Source organism: Poecilia latipinna, unplaced genomic scaffold (genome assembly GCF_001443285.1).
Source record: "Poecilia latipinna isolate Pla-1442-1.1 unplaced genomic scaffold, P_latipinna-1.0 Scaffold92, whole genome shotgun sequence".
NCBI lineage: Eukaryota > Metazoa > Chordata > Actinopteri > Cyprinodontiformes > Poeciliidae > Poecilia > Poecilia latipinna.
The window spans coordinates 58,246-74,391 of record NW_015112708.1 but is presented as its reverse complement, the minus strand read 5'-3'; the positions used below and the strand labels follow the sequence as shown (position 1 = coordinate 74,391).

Sequence of the window (16,146 nt, the reverse complement as noted above, 5' to 3'; positions counted from 1 at the left end):
GTAAGACATAAATCAGCTAAATCATCAGCAGTTATAGGGACTGTTTGATTGCTGTAATGTCATTAAATATTTTATATTGATTACTGAGAAGGTTATAAATAAGTCTCAATAAGCCATTTGTTCCAATGAAAATGTTAATGAAAACAATTTTTAAAGAAAATTGATGCTAATTTTGCAACAACTTATTATCTGTCAGGAGTCAAGAGTTGACCTTTAACCTTTTCTCTTCAAGAAAACATGAAGTCAGCAAATTCAGGGTTTCTGCAGGTTTCACCAACTCAAATGTAAGACTTTTTAAGACCACTAAGAATGAAGTTCAAGCCCTGTAAGAAAAAATATGGTGTGGTCAAACTACTCCTAAAAGTAGATTTATTCCAAAAAGTTACATGTAACTGAATAAATGTATCTAGTTACTACTCACCTCTGCTAGCAGGCCAGCAAGGGTATATTAGCAGAAAGTTAGCGTTAGCCGCAACCGCCTCAAGTCACAGTATGCAATGAAGATGTCTGCACGACTTAAACTTTGGCCTTAAAGAAAAAAAAAACTACATACAAGATAAAACAGACATGCCGTGACAAAATTTAAGACTTGTGATTAATGTATTTAAGGCCAGCTTACGTTTTTTAAATTAATTTAAGAATTTTTAAGGATGCGCTCACACACTGCAATTATATCCACGCCCGTCTGCATTAAAGTAGGCTGCTTAAACTACGCTGTGACTTGGGCTCCTGCAGTCACACGTCTGTCCTCGGGTCAAACATTATTCAGTGGTAAAAGTCCCAGCTACAGTGTCAGCTGCGCACAGATCATAAACAGCAGTTTTCACTGCACCGCTGTTTGTTTTTGCTGCTGCAAACTTTTTGATTACCTAGTTAAGGTGACACCCTGACAGATACGTGGCAAACTGCCGAAGCACAGATTTACTCTGGCACCAAAAGGCTCGTGGAGTTGCATAAATATTCAAAGACGACAGCAGCATTTTTAGGCTATACCCTCAGTGTTTGGTGTCATGTTGCTCTGGTTGCCATGCACATGTAGAAGCCCACACATGCTAAGCTCAAAGTGACAGATGCCTGATTTGTGATATATATACATATTCATGCCTTGGGTTATAAGCAAGACAAGAGCACGTCAGCGGTTGACTGCTGAATTATTTCAGCTCAATTGCTCCTCTTCTGTTTCCTTTTTTTTTTTTTTCTTTTTTAAGCTGAGCGAGCCCTCGGGGTCAAATGCAAGAAATCAAATCCCCATGATAGGCTCCGATTGTGTGTTTGTATCGTGTGTGTCTGGATGCAAGAGAAACTCGACATTCAGTTAGCCTTGGAGACAAGTTTGTTTCCATAGCATGAGCACAGTGGGCCCATTCTGTTCTGAGTTCAGTCACCTGATTCTTCTCAGTAGAAAAGCTGAGACAGAGGTATGTGTTTTTTGTTTATTTGTCTGGGAAAAACACATAAAATCTACTACAGGCCTCGGTCTGATCAAACCTTGTGGGTTTGTGGAGCACTAGGAAAAACACACACACACACACAAAGACTCCAGGGATTCATTTAAGGGGTTTACTTAAAAGTTGTCCAAATTAAAGCTCTAATCCTGGTGGAGTATGTTCTATGAGAGCCTCTCTGTTTGGCTTCTGTCAGTCCTGTCAACCTTTGAGCAAAGGTTAGCTTTCTAAATTTGTGTAAACCTGTTCACACTACGACATTTAACAAAAGAAGCATTTTCAATTCTTTTTTTTTTTTTTGCAAATGTGAGTCGGACATTTATGTTCTTGAAACAGCGGGAATTTTAACCTTGGAACTTGCCCAACATCTTTGTTGCTGTTGAACACTGACTTGAAGTGCTTTAGATGTTGTTGGATCTTTAGTGACCTCTTGGATGAGTCGACAAATCGCTCTCGGAGTAATTTTGGTAGATCACCCTTTTGTCACTGTACAATGTTTCACCATTAGTAGATAATGGTTCCTAATGCTGTTTTCTGGAGTTTGAAAGTCTTGCAACCATTTCCAAACTAACAGAAGGCAACAACTTTGCTTCTCATCTGTTGTTCAAATTCTTTAGATGTGCTGTTTTTCGTTTAGCCTACTTCATATTGCCAGGCAAGTTCTAGTTACATTTTACTCTTGCTATCTTTGCGTGACAAAAATGTTTAATGAGCTGAAATATTTAAGTGTGAAAAAGAAGCGGAAAATGAAAGTGCTCAACCTTAACAGCACTTTGTAAAGGAAAGATCTGTAATGAGTTGAATGGATTAAAAGTATTTAAAAGCTCTCCGTCAATATGTTCTTCAAAAAAAAAAAATAAAAAAGAGTATGCGAGGCAAAAATAAAGCGAAACTTCTCCTGCCAAAAAGGAAAACTGTTGAACACTGTGTATTTCTACGACTCGCCTCAGAACGTTGGTGTCTGTGAACGGAGGAGCCGGCAGGCCTGCATAGTCCTGGTGACCCCTGCTGCAAGTCAAACTAAACACTCCAACATTAAAACCAGCAGGACAGCCAGCATCTGAGGTCTGCACAAGCAGGCTGCAGAAATCACACACACAAAAAAATCAAAATGTGAAAAGGAAAAAAAAAAAAAAAAAAAAAGCTAAACTATTTTGGCAGATTCGTGTGTTTACATCCTGAACTGGATGTGATTTGGCTTGGCTGCAGCAAAGCACAACTGAAGAGCATGCTTTCCCGCTCTTCCTGTTCCTAACTCTACCGTTCTCGGCCTCCTTTTCTTTTCTGTTTGTTTTCATTCTGTCTCTTTATAAATCTCCCCGGGGCATATGATTACTAAGGTGGCAATTCTAGATTAAAAAAACAAAATATTTTCTACTATTTTTTTTTTTTTTTTAATCTGATTACCGTTATTCAATGCTGCAAGTCTAAGGATGTTTTTCTGTTTTTAAGACAAACTGAGGATCGTTCACAGTGATCCAGTGTGTTCCAAGCATCTGACTTAAAGCCCTGAGCAAAGCGTGTCCTACCTTTGGAGACACGGTGTCATTGTGTGGTGAGGAAATCTGGCTTGAAGATACCAAATACCAACACCTTAATATTTGGTACTGACATTAAATGTGATGTGTTTCCAGCAGCTGTACTGATCTACTTTGGTAAACCGTCAAAGTATCAATCGTCTTAAAAGTTTCAAAGCTGATTGTGGTTGAACTCCTAATTCTTATATTTTAGCTAGATCTTTGGAAGAAATAGAAACTAAATATTGGCCAATTACAAATTTCTTCTCTTCTTTTATCACAAGACAAGATGCAGTTTTGAACTTTTTTTTTAAAGAGTTTAATTCCATGAAACCCAGACTCAAGAAATCACTTAAAAAGAACCTTATTGAAAAACATGAAGTAGGCCGACAGGGCATCAAGGCCCATCAATCTAAAGAAATTCACCAGAGCCGACGGTGACCAAAGGAACACAAAAGCCCGTTTCATAATTGCCAAAAACCGTCTTGATGATCCTCAACTCTTCTGTGAAAATATTCTGCAACCTAATGGGACAAAACTGGAACTTGTCTTGTTACATTTGACCTAAAACCAGCACAGACTTCCAGAAACAAAAAAACGGTTATGTTGTCAGTAAAACGTGGTGTTATGTTATTATGTTGTATATTTACATAAAAACTTTTGTCTAAAGCCTGACGGCTGATTTGGTCGTCATGGGTGATGTAACCACTCATTAGGTTTAGGCGGTAATTTAGGCGAGGTTGGTTTTGAACTTTATAGAAACTCATGTTACCTTTATCTGATATTACATTTTTTGATGACTTATAAGCACAGCATGTCACTTTAAATGTACTTTGTCCATTGACAGTGATGTGTTTGGCTCCCAGTTCAATTTTAGCTCAGGCCCCAATGCAACTTGTAAACAGTTACCACGGCTACAGCAGAACCTGTCATCTAAAACTTTCCCTGTATTTTCACCTGCTAATTGATTAGTTACATAAACTAAAACTTTTGGGTTAGAATAAGGATATATGTTTGCATAAAACCTATTTATTCACCAGGTAGAGAATATTTCAGCATACCTTGCAGCCTGTGGCCAAAATACACCCACCTATACTAAGTGCAACATTTGCAAAAGCTCCTAAAAATAAAGGTGTACTTAAAATAATTATGTGGGATGTTTTGCTTAAGAAGAGCTATATTTTCGGTTACTGAGAAACAGAAGGCGAATGCACGCGACTAACAACTTTTTTTTTTTTTTTTTTTTGTCAAATGTGTATGGAATCAAGGAGAAGTTTTGTTAAAAATAGTTTCTAACACTCAGAAGTTTTGGAAGTGGAAATAGGTGCGGCCTGCTCTGACAATTTCTTCTTCGGCAAAGATCTCAGTAACTTGCAGAGCTCAGCCACATTATTACGCCCAACATGGTGTTTTGTCACATACACACACAAACAAAAAAAAAAGGATACTCAAGTTTTGACAAAGCATAAAGCAGATGCCGAGGTGGCAAATAAACTCCGGACCGAGAGAGAAGATGAGCAGAAATGTCTGATTCTGCAAAAGCGGTTGCTACGCTTGAGGACAGCGTCAAAGACAATCTGGAGGATTGTTGCAAAAAAAAAAAAAAAAAAAAGTTGAAAATGGCACTAAAAATATATGAGCTCACTCGTAAATCCTGCAGACACTCAGAGCCAGTGTGAGATATCATGAGAGGAGCTTTCTCTCACACTCTCTGTACTTGACTCCTACACACACTAGTATCAACAGGAAAGAGACAGCCAATGAAACTAATTGGGTGGTGTGTGCCTTATGAAAAGAACAGTCTGTACTGTCCTCGACTCCCTCCCACAGCTCTCTGACTGGCTGGAGGCTAAGTGGTCTGCTTTTCTTCACTCTGCCGTGATTGGAGCCCGGGAATGCCAATAACTAGAAACTTTTTTTCCCTCTCTTTTTTCTCCCCCCCTCCCCACACCCTCCTTTCCTCAGGACATACCCGTGTTGTTTTTTAACTTCAGACTGAAGGGATTCAGTAGTCACGGCCTGCACTCTGCTGCCGCTTCCATGCACAAAATGCACGCTATTTTTCTTTTTGGTCCAAAAAAATTAGTTTTATCTATTAATCTCTGAACTTAATTTGAACCTTATGGAAGAGTTGTCGAATAGTAACAAATGTCTAAGTCAAGACAAAAGTCACATCTCTTAACTAATGTAGCGATTAAATCTTACATTTTGTTCACACTGAATGGTGCTTCCAATAAAGTAAAATATACAATAGCAATTATTTGGCTCAGTTTAGCAATTTTATTTATTTATCTTAAAAAAAATGATGAAAATATATACTTACAAGAATGCACAAAATGTTGCTTTGGAAAGCTAAACATTAACCCACAAAAAAAAAAAAAAGACAAAAATAAGTTAGTATAGCCTTACAGTGTTTTTCAAAAAAACAAAAACAAACAAAAAAAAACACTTCAAAGTTTTACACAAAGTGAGGGGGTGTCACTTTGTATTTCTGCCCTCACTTAAATGAGAAATGAATAGTGCAATTAATTACATGTTCCACATGAATGTCACACCACAAACACCATTCTTTGATTCACATATTTGCATAAAGAAGAAAGCCCAGTGGTTTTAACATATTTTTTCCATCGATGTTACCCTGGACCACACCTACCTCCGGAGGGGGGGAGCAAGTACGTCACTGAAATAGAAAGTCACCGAATTTTACAAAACAGGATTGTTAAGATTATTTGCAAACATTTCTTTAAAAAAAAAAAAAAAAGGTGGGCATTACTCAGCAGTTTTAATAATTTTAACCCCCCCCGTCTCCCTCCCAAACCTGATCCCATTTGGAAAATGAAATTAAATAAAAAATAAAAACAGGGAAAAAGAAAAAGACTGTAAACTTTATCTATCATGGCTGTTCCCAGTTTCGCGGATCCTCATCTTACACAGTGCGGACCAGGTGGGGCCTTCAACATCAACACTGTAGAAAAAGTGAACATTTTTGCTTCCATGTGACCCTGATGTTTAAAATCTGCATTTTTCTCTCTCTCTCTCTAATAATTATAATAATAATAATAATAAAAACTTACATGAAATACCTGAATAATGACACAAATTAGCATTTTTGTTGTATACTAAATAACTTTCAAATATCTCTGATGGGAATTGCACTGCAACTCCCTGAGTCAAACTCACACATACACACATTTACACAAAAAAAGGTATGAAAACCATTTGCTACATCTGACACATAGGTAGTAGATATTTATATATATTTATATATTTTTTAGATATATATATATATAAAAAAATATGAGCAAAATTCAATTTGCACACTGCTACATTGTCTGCTGCTTTTGAGGCAATTTTATAATAGAAAAAATATGAGTGCCAAAAGTCAATAGTGTACATATTCAGTGCTTGTGCAGCCTTCTGATCCTCCTCCCTTCTTTCCGATAAAGCTGCTTTGTTTTTCTCCGCGTCTTCTGTCAGATGGTGAGGAAGCCTACAGCGGCAGGTCTCAGCGCTCTGTGGGACGCAGAGGAAAAGGGGCCGGTGATTCACTTATGCGTGATACTACTACTCGTGCATTCACGCACAACACAGAGCAAGAAAGCATGGGGAGGTGAGGAGGGGGTGAGAAAAACTGAAGACATGAGAGTGAGTGGTGATGTTTACAGCGGTTTTGCATGCATATTTACTACGTTCGCACGCAGAATAGAGAAGAGTGCAGCGGCCATTCAAAGCGCAATGAAGAGAAAATGGTTTCTAACCTGGCACCGTTCAGCATGGGACCTCCTCCTCCTCCTGCTGCTGCTCTGCCTGGCTTCCTGCACCGAGCGCCTGCTCTTCATCGTCGTCTTTGTCGGAATGCGACTTTTTGCCGTTACTCGTGCAATCGTCAGAGCAATGACCTGCAAAACCAAAATTGATGAATGCATAAAGTAAAAAATAAAAACAGAAACAAATAATAATGATGAAAAAGTTTGCACGAAGGAAACGCCTCCACTTTTCTTCAGATCGAGAAAAAGTCCCTCAGAAGAAAAACAAATAAATACGAATTTACGTAAAAATGTAGTCGTATTAGCAGTAGAAGTAGAAAAGCAAACATACTGCAAACCGCTGATGAAATTATTCTATTTTCTTCCTGTTTTATCTATTTTTAAAAACATTTTTTTAATGCATGACAGTTGCAGTAAAGAAATTAGTTTTCTCACCTGCAGATTGTAAAGATCGTTTCCGCGAACCGTTAGTGTGAGCCGACCGCCTCTCCCTCCTCGTCTCCCGGCTGCCTTCGCCTGCCTGTCCCCGGGGCGGCTGGCTCCACCGTGGTGGCCTGCGGTAAAACTCCGGCGCGTCTTCGTCCTCCTGCCAGTCGTAGAGCCCCGGAGAGAGCGGCCTGTCTTCCACCGGGTCGAAGTTGTACTTGTCCCTAAAAGCCTCCACGGACTGCAGCTGCAGAGCCTCCGCTTGCTTCCGCGTCTCCTCCGGATCAGGTGTGCCGAACAGCACCCTGCGGACCGACCTGGCGTTGTCCAGCTGCCGCGCGTCCACCCGCTCCACCGTGGGGCTCGCGTTAGAGAGGCGAACGTCTGACATGTTGTTGCACATATGACAAGAGAGAAGGAAAAAAAAAACGCAGCAAAAAGAAAGGAAAGAAAATGGAAAAAAACAAAACAAGGTGTCGGTCCCTTTAAAAACTGCTATTCCAAAGTAGTATTCCCTCCAAATACAAAGTCACACGAACGACGCATGCATCCTCCGCGCCTATCATCCAAATTACGCCTCAATAAAAAACGGAATGGTCTCCAGAAAGGGGGGTGTTTTTTCTTCTTTTTTTTTTCTCTTCACGCTACCACTCCTGTCAGGTTCGTAGTAAAAAGTCTGATGAAAACAAGTCAAGCCATAACAGCCAACATGGCGTTAAAGAGAGATGTGAGCGAAGGAGGAAACTTGACTATTTAAACAGAGAAGCGATTCGTCAGGCTGGAGCACCGCCCATACGCGGCAGTGGGAACAACTGCAGAGCAGAGAAGTAGTGCAGAAGTTTGGAGCGGAGGGAGCTTTTTTTTTTTTTTTTTTTTTTAAAGGGGGAAATCTGAACAGTGTGGCGTGCAAGCACCCCACATTTAGCTGCTTATTTTTGAGAGGAGGTAACCCTATAAAGACCTGGCGGAGAGATCCTCAATTATAGTTTTGTCTGGACTTTGACATCCTTACCTGTTAGGAGTCAATGTTGGTGAACCCCATCAAATCCAAATAGATTGGAGTTTGTGGTTGAAATATGACACAAATCACTACATTTGAGCACTTTGGCAAGGCTTTGCGTTTCCATCAACACCTTCTAATCGACACGTGAATATCTTTATACTCCTGCAGGATGAAACAGGCAGTAAACCTCCAGTAGTAGTAGTAATGAAGTGTCGCTCCGGGGCAGGATGCGCTATCACACGAATCAATCACTGCTCCATCTGATCTGGTGTCACATAAACACCAGCCAGTGGTAACTCTGTTAAGGCCGGGCGGGGCTTTTAGGGTCAACTCTGGTGAAGCTCGTCCACGACGAAGGACCAGGAAAAAAAAAAAAAAAAAAAATCTTCACCTCTGCCACCAATGACATCAGCTGAGGAGGCCTGATGTCACTGTTGGCTCGGCGCCTATCGCTGTGAGACTTTGGCACTGGTGTGGTTTGTGTGCTTCACTGGGTGTAATTGCTGATGTGGGTTTAAAATTTAAACACCAAAAGGAGAAGAAGGGAGGAGGGTAGGAGGTGTGTGGAGGGAGGGGGGAGGGGAGACGAGGTGGAGTTAAATTTATAGCAAACTCCTCCTCGCTGGGGATTTGTTTGCATGACTTTTGTAACAAGTGAATAAAATCAGCAAAAAAAAAAATCAGTCTCGCGTAAGTTTTACAATGTCCCAACATCCACTCCCCGGTGATTATCATCTGGATTCCTTTGCAGCTTTTTGCCAGTAAAGGGGAAAAAAAAAATAGAGAGAGAGAGAGAGAGAGAGAGAGAGAGAGAAGCCTGCCTTCAAGGCCATGTTGTTTCAATTAACCCTCGCAGAGTCTGAAAACATCTCGTGATAAAGGCAGCCGGGGCCATCTGTTATATAGATGTTATCGGGTTAGGATCACACTTAATCCATAACGTGCTTGTGCTGCTGTAAACGTGCACGCGGCCCTGCGCTAGAGCCAGCAGACCCAGGCTGGAAACGGACCTTTGATCGGGCTCAGCTGGATGGATGGGGGTGGAGGGAGGGGGGAATATAAGCGACGCAGCGGGAGGACGATCGGTTACGGCCCAAAAACGCAGAACCAACGGAAAATATTCCTCTCCGGGGACAAAAAGGAACAGGAATGACACCAAGGGATGAATCCCAAAAGCTACTTTTCAGTCCAACTGAGGAACTTTGTGTTGTTTGACATTTATTTAAAAAATATACACAAGTGCAGTAGGTTTACTGAAAAGATGACTTATGAAGTTTACTGCTTGATTACGATTTTATTTATTATTTAAAGACCCCCAGCTTCTCCAACATCATGATGCTGCCACCACCATATTTCACCATAAGAATGGCTCTTATGGTTCAAGGTGGACTTACCAGTTAAGGTGTAAAGTGGGCTGAAAACAAACAAATGCCACATTTTTCAGTCGAAACCCTTGTTTGTTTTTTATGTTCTGCTTGAAAATTATTCTCCATTAAACAAAACCTAAATTTATGTTTTTGGTTTGACGTAGATAAAAATGCTGAATTATTTGAAACATTTGTATATATTTGTTAAGCAGTAGCCAGTGCCAGCTAGTGTCCTTTAACATAAAGGATGCTTTTGAATTTCAAATGAAAAGCAGGACCAGTCACATTTTGTGCGACTTGATACGGTTCTCACACAATCCCCACCGGTACGTCTAGTGCTGAACGTTTTGTTCCACAAAAAGTACAAGTTCTGTTGCAGTCTGGTGAGCGTGTTGGAGGACCTCGTGTGTCATGAGACGCCGGACTTTGAACTCTGCTTCTTCTTTGCCAGCTCGGCCCGAATCTGATGGGGGAACTGGTCCAGGTGCTTATTCACGCACTGCATGCAGAACCTCTTGGTGTAGAACAGGCTGCAGTCCTGCACAAAAGAAAAAGCACAGTACGTACCCGACGGATGGTGCTTACATGACGTACAGTTACAAAATAACTTTTTATTAAACCACTTGTGTATCCAGGTGTTAATAGCGAGTGAAAAACGTGTGCAGATTCATGGTGCTTAAATGAAAGCACCCATACCTCTCTATTTACATAATAATACATACATAATAATAAGTAAGTAAACAAGGAATGTAATTAAAGGAAAGTAAATGTAACATGGGACACGTGTGTATCTTTTTTTAATCAGTAGATTATTTTATTTATGTTTTATCACATAGGTGTTCATGTGTCTTACCGGTCCAACACAGACACACATGTTGCATAGGCTGCATGCAGATCCCAACACCAGAAACTTCTCCTTATCCGGACTGAATGGATCCTTAGTCACAAAACATTCCTCAAGCAACCTGATAAAAGGTAGAAACAGCACTCAGGCTTCAATTTTACTTAACTTATCTATTCTTAAAAGAACTACTATGATAAAATATACGATTAAGATCATACGGTGCCCTGAGTACAACGCAGAAACTGTAGGAGTTACTTTTTGCACACAAACACCACACAGAAGATGAAGCTGAAGCGTTGTTAGCTTTAGCACAAGCTAGCACCAATACGGCTTCGCAAATGAGCGTTTAACGTAATTTCAACTTACACAATGGCTCTGGTGTTAGGTGGTTTCTGGCCGTAGTAGGTATATGATGTGCTCAAACCACATAACTGGCAACTGAACGTGTTTTGAGGGGTTTCAGTCGCAGTTTGCTCCATTGTTTAAAAGTAGAAAGTTGGTTTCAGTGGAAACCCAACCTGTTGTGTGAGCAAGTAGCGCCACCAACTGGAGTGGGGGTAATAAAACAACATATTGTAAAGTCCGTATTTTTATAAACAGAAACGTGATTATTAGTGGCTTTTGTGATTTATTTTAATTTTGATAATATATTAGTTGAGTCTTTTATATACCCAGCTATCAAAGAAAACATGAACTACATGATTAACTTTATTTACTAAATCTCATTTTTGTACATTTATATTACATGTCAAACCTTTTATTCATGTTAGCAGTATTCTAATCTCCTAAAAAAAACATCCCCAAAATAGTTTTGTGTTATGTCATGGTATAATTTATTTCATTAGCACTTTTAAGAACAGCAAAAACTGATGGAAGCACTTCACAGTTAAGTCAAACAAAATAATAAAATTCATACAGAGTAGAAAACTAACCGCGTTGTAGTAAAAAGTAACATTGTGTTCCCTAAAAATTAGCCCACAGGGCAACATGTACAAGATAAACAGCAAGTGGATTCAAAATGGACCCCTGGGAGCCCCAAAATGGTGAGCAACTACAGAGCAGGAATAATCCCTAACATGAATGGAAAAACTATCATATGTGAGACATGATTTAAACCAAGTAAAAGTCTGAAAATGTGTTTGGGTATTACTGAATAGAATGGTTTATTTACATTAGAGATCCCCTTGATAGTATGATTGGTGTAATGGCGAAGGAAAAGAAAGTCTGAAAAATCCTAGTTTTTGAATATTATTTCATTTGCAGACAAACGAGAATGGAAAAAAAAATCTGTATCATTGCGACAATTGGGACTGTGGTTTAAAATATAAATAAATTTACATCTTCATAGGCATGTATCTGAATGTAAGTCACAGCACTGCAAAAAAGAAACAACATTCTATATATATTAATTTATACTATACTTCTACAGAATAATTACTTTACAGAAACACTTCCATGTACTGTACATGATTTTAAAAAATAGAATATAAAACTTAATTACTGCATACAAGATTAATTCAAAGTCACAGATGAAAAAATAAGGCATCGATCTTCGTTATTTGGCAGCGCCTTACTGTCCTCCTCTGTCGTCATTGGATTCCTGATATATTTACAAAATACTGCATGGACCAGTTTAACAGATGAATATGTTTTTAGTGCAAATATTTAATACTGGCCAGTGACTTGAATTCACAGGACTCGCACAAAGACATGCTTTTACAGGCAACCTAAGCTGAGGTCTGAGTTTTCACGCAGCACTTTGAAAGATTCATATAAATGCGTAACATTAGACATTGTCATGTGTCGTAAATCTGCTGAAGCAGCACATGTTTACAGCACAGATTCAGGTATTTCTCTAGCATAGAAAAAAAGGCTAGATTAGGCAGATTTGAATAAATATGCACAATAAATAGGACTATTCTATCCCCACCTATGGACATCTGTGTTTCATACTGTTAAGCTTTAATCAGTGCATGTATTGCTTGAAGAATGTGCGCATAATTCAACTGCACTTTCAATTTATGAACAATAATATGAACTCTAACTCATTCTGTCAATACATGTCTCTGTAGATTTCCTGCAGGAGCGGATGCAGTGAAGTGTCCTCTGTTGTCTTGATATCCTGAACCAGCTGTGCGTGCTCTGTTACCAGTTCCCGGAGATCAGCCAGCTTCTGCAGCAGCCTGGGGAAGAGGAAAGCGTCATCTGGATGATTGGCCAGCAGGTGGAGCCGCAGGGCCTGGATGATGCTTTCCTGCAGCTGCTCCACCAGCGGTACATCCACCAGTCCCGGACGGTCTGAGAGGGAAGAACGGTTAAGTAATACCGGGTGCCGTTTGTAAAGCTACAGTAAAAAAAAAAAAATAACACCAATAATTTGGGTTATTAGCCTGTCATTAGAGGAAAAACATGGATGTTAAAGACATATTTTCTTCTTACCATGTTTTTCATTCACTTAAACGTCACAGTTTCAAATTAAATATTTTAACAGAAAATTAAATATTTAGCTCTAACATAAATATTTAGTTAGCAAGCTAGATATTTAGGTAATATGCTAAATCATATTTAGTTTTAATTGGGAGCTAATATTTTGTTTGTATCTATACTTAGGAGCTAATAGCTTACTAGCTAAGTATTTAGTTTGGAGCTAAATATTTAGCTAGCTCAGAGCTAAAAGTTTAGTTTGGAGCTGCTAGCTTGTTGGTAACTCCAACACTCCACATGTAGCATTGAGTTAAATATTTAGCTTGCTAACTAAGTATTTAGTTTCAACCTGACCGTTAGCAAGCTGAATATTTAGCTTACGAATGAATAACGTGGTGAAAATATGATTTTGAAAAAAGAACCCCTACGTTTTGTTCTCATTTCAGGCATAATGACCCAAATTATTTTTAATTTTGGACTGTGTACCTTTAAGAATGCCAATCCATAGAGTAGCACTCTCACTTTACTTGGGAAAAAACAATGGATATGCTCCCAGAAAATAGAGCAAGGTTACCTCCACAGCAGATGATAGCTGCCACAAAAAGGGCCAGGTCACTGTCATCCAGACCTAGAGAGTTGAAACGAGTGGCAAACTGGAATTTGGGCTCCATCATGTCGCTGAAAGGCCGCCGGAGACCTTTGAGGAATTCTCGGGTGATGAAGCCTCCGCCACGTGCCACGAGGAGGCCATCTTTGTTCATACATGAGGCCAGAAGGGTGAAAAGGGCTTCATAAACCGCATATTTCAAGAGAGTCACCTTGAAATATGAAAAAAAAAAAGAATAAAAAAAGGTATAAAATCTGCCTAAACGTGGGCTAGCTCCAGAATAAACCACAAGTAATTGATTCTTTTAATCAACCTGATCATTCAAATCCAAGCTCTGAAAGCCGGGCACAGCTTTAGCGAACTCTGTTAGCTCTGTGACCGTCTCCACTGAGGTACTCTGGCAGCAGTAGAAGAGCCTGGCCTCAGCCTCCCGTTGCTGGAGCTCCTCACAAACCAGCGCTGGGATTATCTGTCCAGTTTGAAGATGAAGGTCGGGCTCCGCAGACTCAGTCCTTACCATGTGGGCCGCTAACGTCTTCTCGGCAAGCTGAAACGTCTCCATGTCATGGATGATAAAAGGCTGTCGATGAAGACAATGTTTGTAAGTTGTGCATAGTACAGGGCTAAAGGGGACAATTCTCTTAGTCATTTTATAAATAACTTGAAATAAGACAAAACTAACTTACAAGTAACTTTACAGGAACATCTAGGAGCTTTTTTTCAATAAATAATTCCTTAATATTGATTAAAAGTACATTATAAGTGAAATAATATGCCAGTGGGACAAGACATTCTTCCCATATAACCTATGAGGAAAATGTCTTATTACTAGTTACTTTTCATCAATATTAAGGAACTAGTGACCTAAAACAATCTCCTATGGCGTTCTGAAAAGCTACATGTAAGTTAATCTAGTTTTATTTCAAGTATTTGCACAAGGAACTAGACCAAAAATGCTTAGTAAGATTTTGTTTTTGCAGTGTTTGCACAAGGAATGTATGTGGGAGGCAGCGCGTCACCGATGAACTTTATGAGTGAGACATGAGCTGGAAAGAGGAAACTTGCGTGGTTTCTTCAGTCAGTTACTCAGACGTAGATGTAAAGAACTTTAAAAAGTAGAAATAGTCCATCCAGTATTTCACAGATTTTTAAACGTTCTTACTTTCATACTAACACTGACTGGGAAAGCCACGTGTTTCTTCCATTTCCTGTGCGAATAGTCATGGGTTTCTCTGTAAGTAACCATCCAATCCAAACCTGATGTTGGCTTAGAGATTCTTAAAATAGTGTTACTAGAAACTGGTGGGATGCTTTTTGACACTGGAGATTATTTCAAGATCATCCACTCTTGTATTGGTCCCTCTCAGATTAGCTGCTAGCTTTAAAGCTCAAACTTATTTTTACCGATACTAAATGAAGACATCAAAGACTTATTTACTACAGGTAGTACAAGAAAGTTTAAAACCTTTATCAGAAATCCCAAACTTTATCTTTCATTTGCAATAAAAAGCATTCAATTTTCTTATTCTTTTACCGGCTGACTGGTTTTTCCGGTCAGTATGAGCCGGGCTTTTGCCTTGTTCATGTTGAAGTTCTTGATGTAGGCTTCGTGGATCTGTCTGACCAGGATCTTGTGGTCGGCCTTGACCGGATCTTCTTCTTCTGTTTCAACAACCTTGCTTTCCTCCTTGAGCTTCAGCTTTTCTGCTTGGGGCATGCGACCAAACCGGATGGCTAGAGGACAGAAGAAGTCCTATTAATTTCATAACATGCACAGAAAGCAGATCAGATTTTACCAAATACAGTTTAAGCAATTCTGCTCCGTGTTTCTTTTCTTCGGTGCACCATACGGCGCCTCTCACGTTTCAACCTACTTTAAGGGGTCCGTGAAACAAACCCGCTGACCTCCCTGCAGTCACAGCAAGTGATGGACCAGATGTAGACACGTTCTGAACCAGCTGCAACAGGACGTGGTTCTATAAATAACCGGCGGTGTAAAGGATGTAAAATCCCCAGCTAAATCACAGAGGGACATGTCCCACCGCTGTGAAGAGCACATGCAGATTCTGACTGAAAAAGATCTTCACTGTCATCCTGCACGGCTGCTTTCATAAATCTTACAGCGATTACATCTGAGCATGTTTTTTTTTTTTTTAATTGTCTGCAGTGATGGGAAATGCAGGGCTGTGACGAAACCAGGAACTTCTTTCAGCTCTCAAATGGCTACACGACTTTCTTGCAGCCATTATCTAACATCCATCCTGATCCATGTTGACACAACACAGCATGAAGTGATCCAGTACATGCAGCTTAGACAAAGGAAAACAGAGAACAAAACAGAAAACACAGCAGCTCCCAAACCAACACTTCGTTAGTGTCAAGCATATTGCTAAGCGTTTGTTTCCAATCACTGTTTGGGTTCATCAAGTTTCTTTTTTTTTTTTTAGTACATATTGAATTATCTTTTTTAGTTTGCTTTATTAGTTTTACCATTATTTTTCAAATTTTTGTTAACCTGTAATCAGAATTTTGTCAAGTTCTTTAGATTATTAAAATCATGATGCAACTCTTCTTTTTTTTTTTTTTTTTTTTTATTTGAAAACCCATCATTTTTTTCCAAAACAGAAAAAAAAAATATTAAACCCTTTTTTTTTTTTTTTTTTTTTATTTGAAAACCCATCATTTTTTTCCAAAACAGAAAAAAAAAATATTAAACCCTTTTTTTTTTTTTTTTTTTTTATTTGAA

The 16,146-nt window shown here is 39.3% G+C and overlaps 3 protein-coding genes across 4 annotated transcripts in view; all 3 read right to left on the bottom strand.

Moving 5' to 3' along the window:
* Positions 1-6,422: 6,422 nt before the first annotated feature.
* Positions 6,423-7,879, bottom strand: LOC106941232 (cyclin-dependent kinase inhibitor 1B-like). Its single transcript, XM_015024183.1, has 3 exons — positions 7,165-7,879; positions 6,721-6,861; positions 6,423-6,475 (listed from the first exon to the last, which is right to left on the bottom strand). Exons 1-2 carry the CDS (start codon positions 7,556-7,558, stop codon positions 6,731-6,733), a joined length of 525 nt encoding a protein of 174 aa, XP_014879669.1. The 5' UTR covers positions 7,559-7,879; the 3' UTR covers positions 6,423-6,475; positions 6,721-6,730.
* Positions 7,880-9,610: 1,731 nt separating this feature from the next.
* Positions 9,611-10,925, bottom strand: cdpf1 (cysteine rich DPF motif domain containing 1). Its single transcript, XM_015024194.1, has 3 exons — positions 10,736-10,925; positions 10,379-10,490; positions 9,611-10,063 (listed from the first exon to the last, which is right to left on the bottom strand). The coding sequence occupies exons 1-3, from the start codon at positions 10,846-10,848 to the stop codon at positions 9,935-9,937; spliced, it is 354 nt and encodes a 117-aa protein (XP_014879680.1). The 5' UTR covers positions 10,849-10,925; the 3' UTR covers positions 9,611-9,934.
* Positions 10,926-11,178: 253 nt separating this feature from the next.
* LOC106941220 (peroxisome proliferator-activated receptor alpha-like) overlaps positions 11,179-16,146 on the bottom strand; it is a 15,842-nt gene continuing 10,874 nt past the window's right edge. For both annotated transcript variants that reach the window (XM_015024165.1, XM_015024173.1), the window contains 4 exons: positions 14,935-15,134; positions 13,714-13,980; positions 13,368-13,611; positions 11,179-12,667 (listed from right to left, as the gene is read on the bottom strand). In XM_015024165.1, the coding sequence (XP_014879651.1) occupies positions 12,423-12,667; positions 13,368-13,611; positions 13,714-13,980; positions 14,935-15,134 (956 nt within the window). In that variant the 3' untranslated portion in view covers positions 11,179-12,422. The remainder of the gene's footprint in view (positions 12,668-13,367; positions 13,612-13,713; positions 13,981-14,934; positions 15,135-16,146) is intronic.

What these genes read in the sequence shown, in the direction of transcription:
- LOC106941232 (XM_015024183.1), bottom strand. Translation starts at nt 7,558, where the DNA reads ATGTGCAACAACATGTCAGACGTTCGCCTCTCTAACGCGAGCCCCACG. An exon ending in ACGATCTTTACAATCTGCAG is followed by an intron (nt 6,862 to 7,164) that starts GTGAGAAAACTA and finishes TTGGTTTTGCAG; the next exon opens with GTCATTGCTCTGACGATTGC.
- cdpf1 (XM_015024194.1), bottom strand. Translation starts at nt 10,848, where the DNA reads ATGGAGCAAACTGCGACTGAAACCCCTCAAAACACGTTCAGTTGCCAG. An exon ending in CCTAACACCAGAGCCATTGT is followed by an intron (nt 10,491 to 10,735) that starts GTAAGTTGAAAT and finishes ACCTTTTATCAG; the next exon opens with GTTGCTTGAGGAATGTTTTG. An exon ending in TGTGTGTCTGTGTTGGACCG is followed by an intron (nt 10,064 to 10,378) that starts GTAAGACACATG and finishes TCTTTTGTGCAG; the next exon opens with GACTGCAGCCTGTTCTACAC.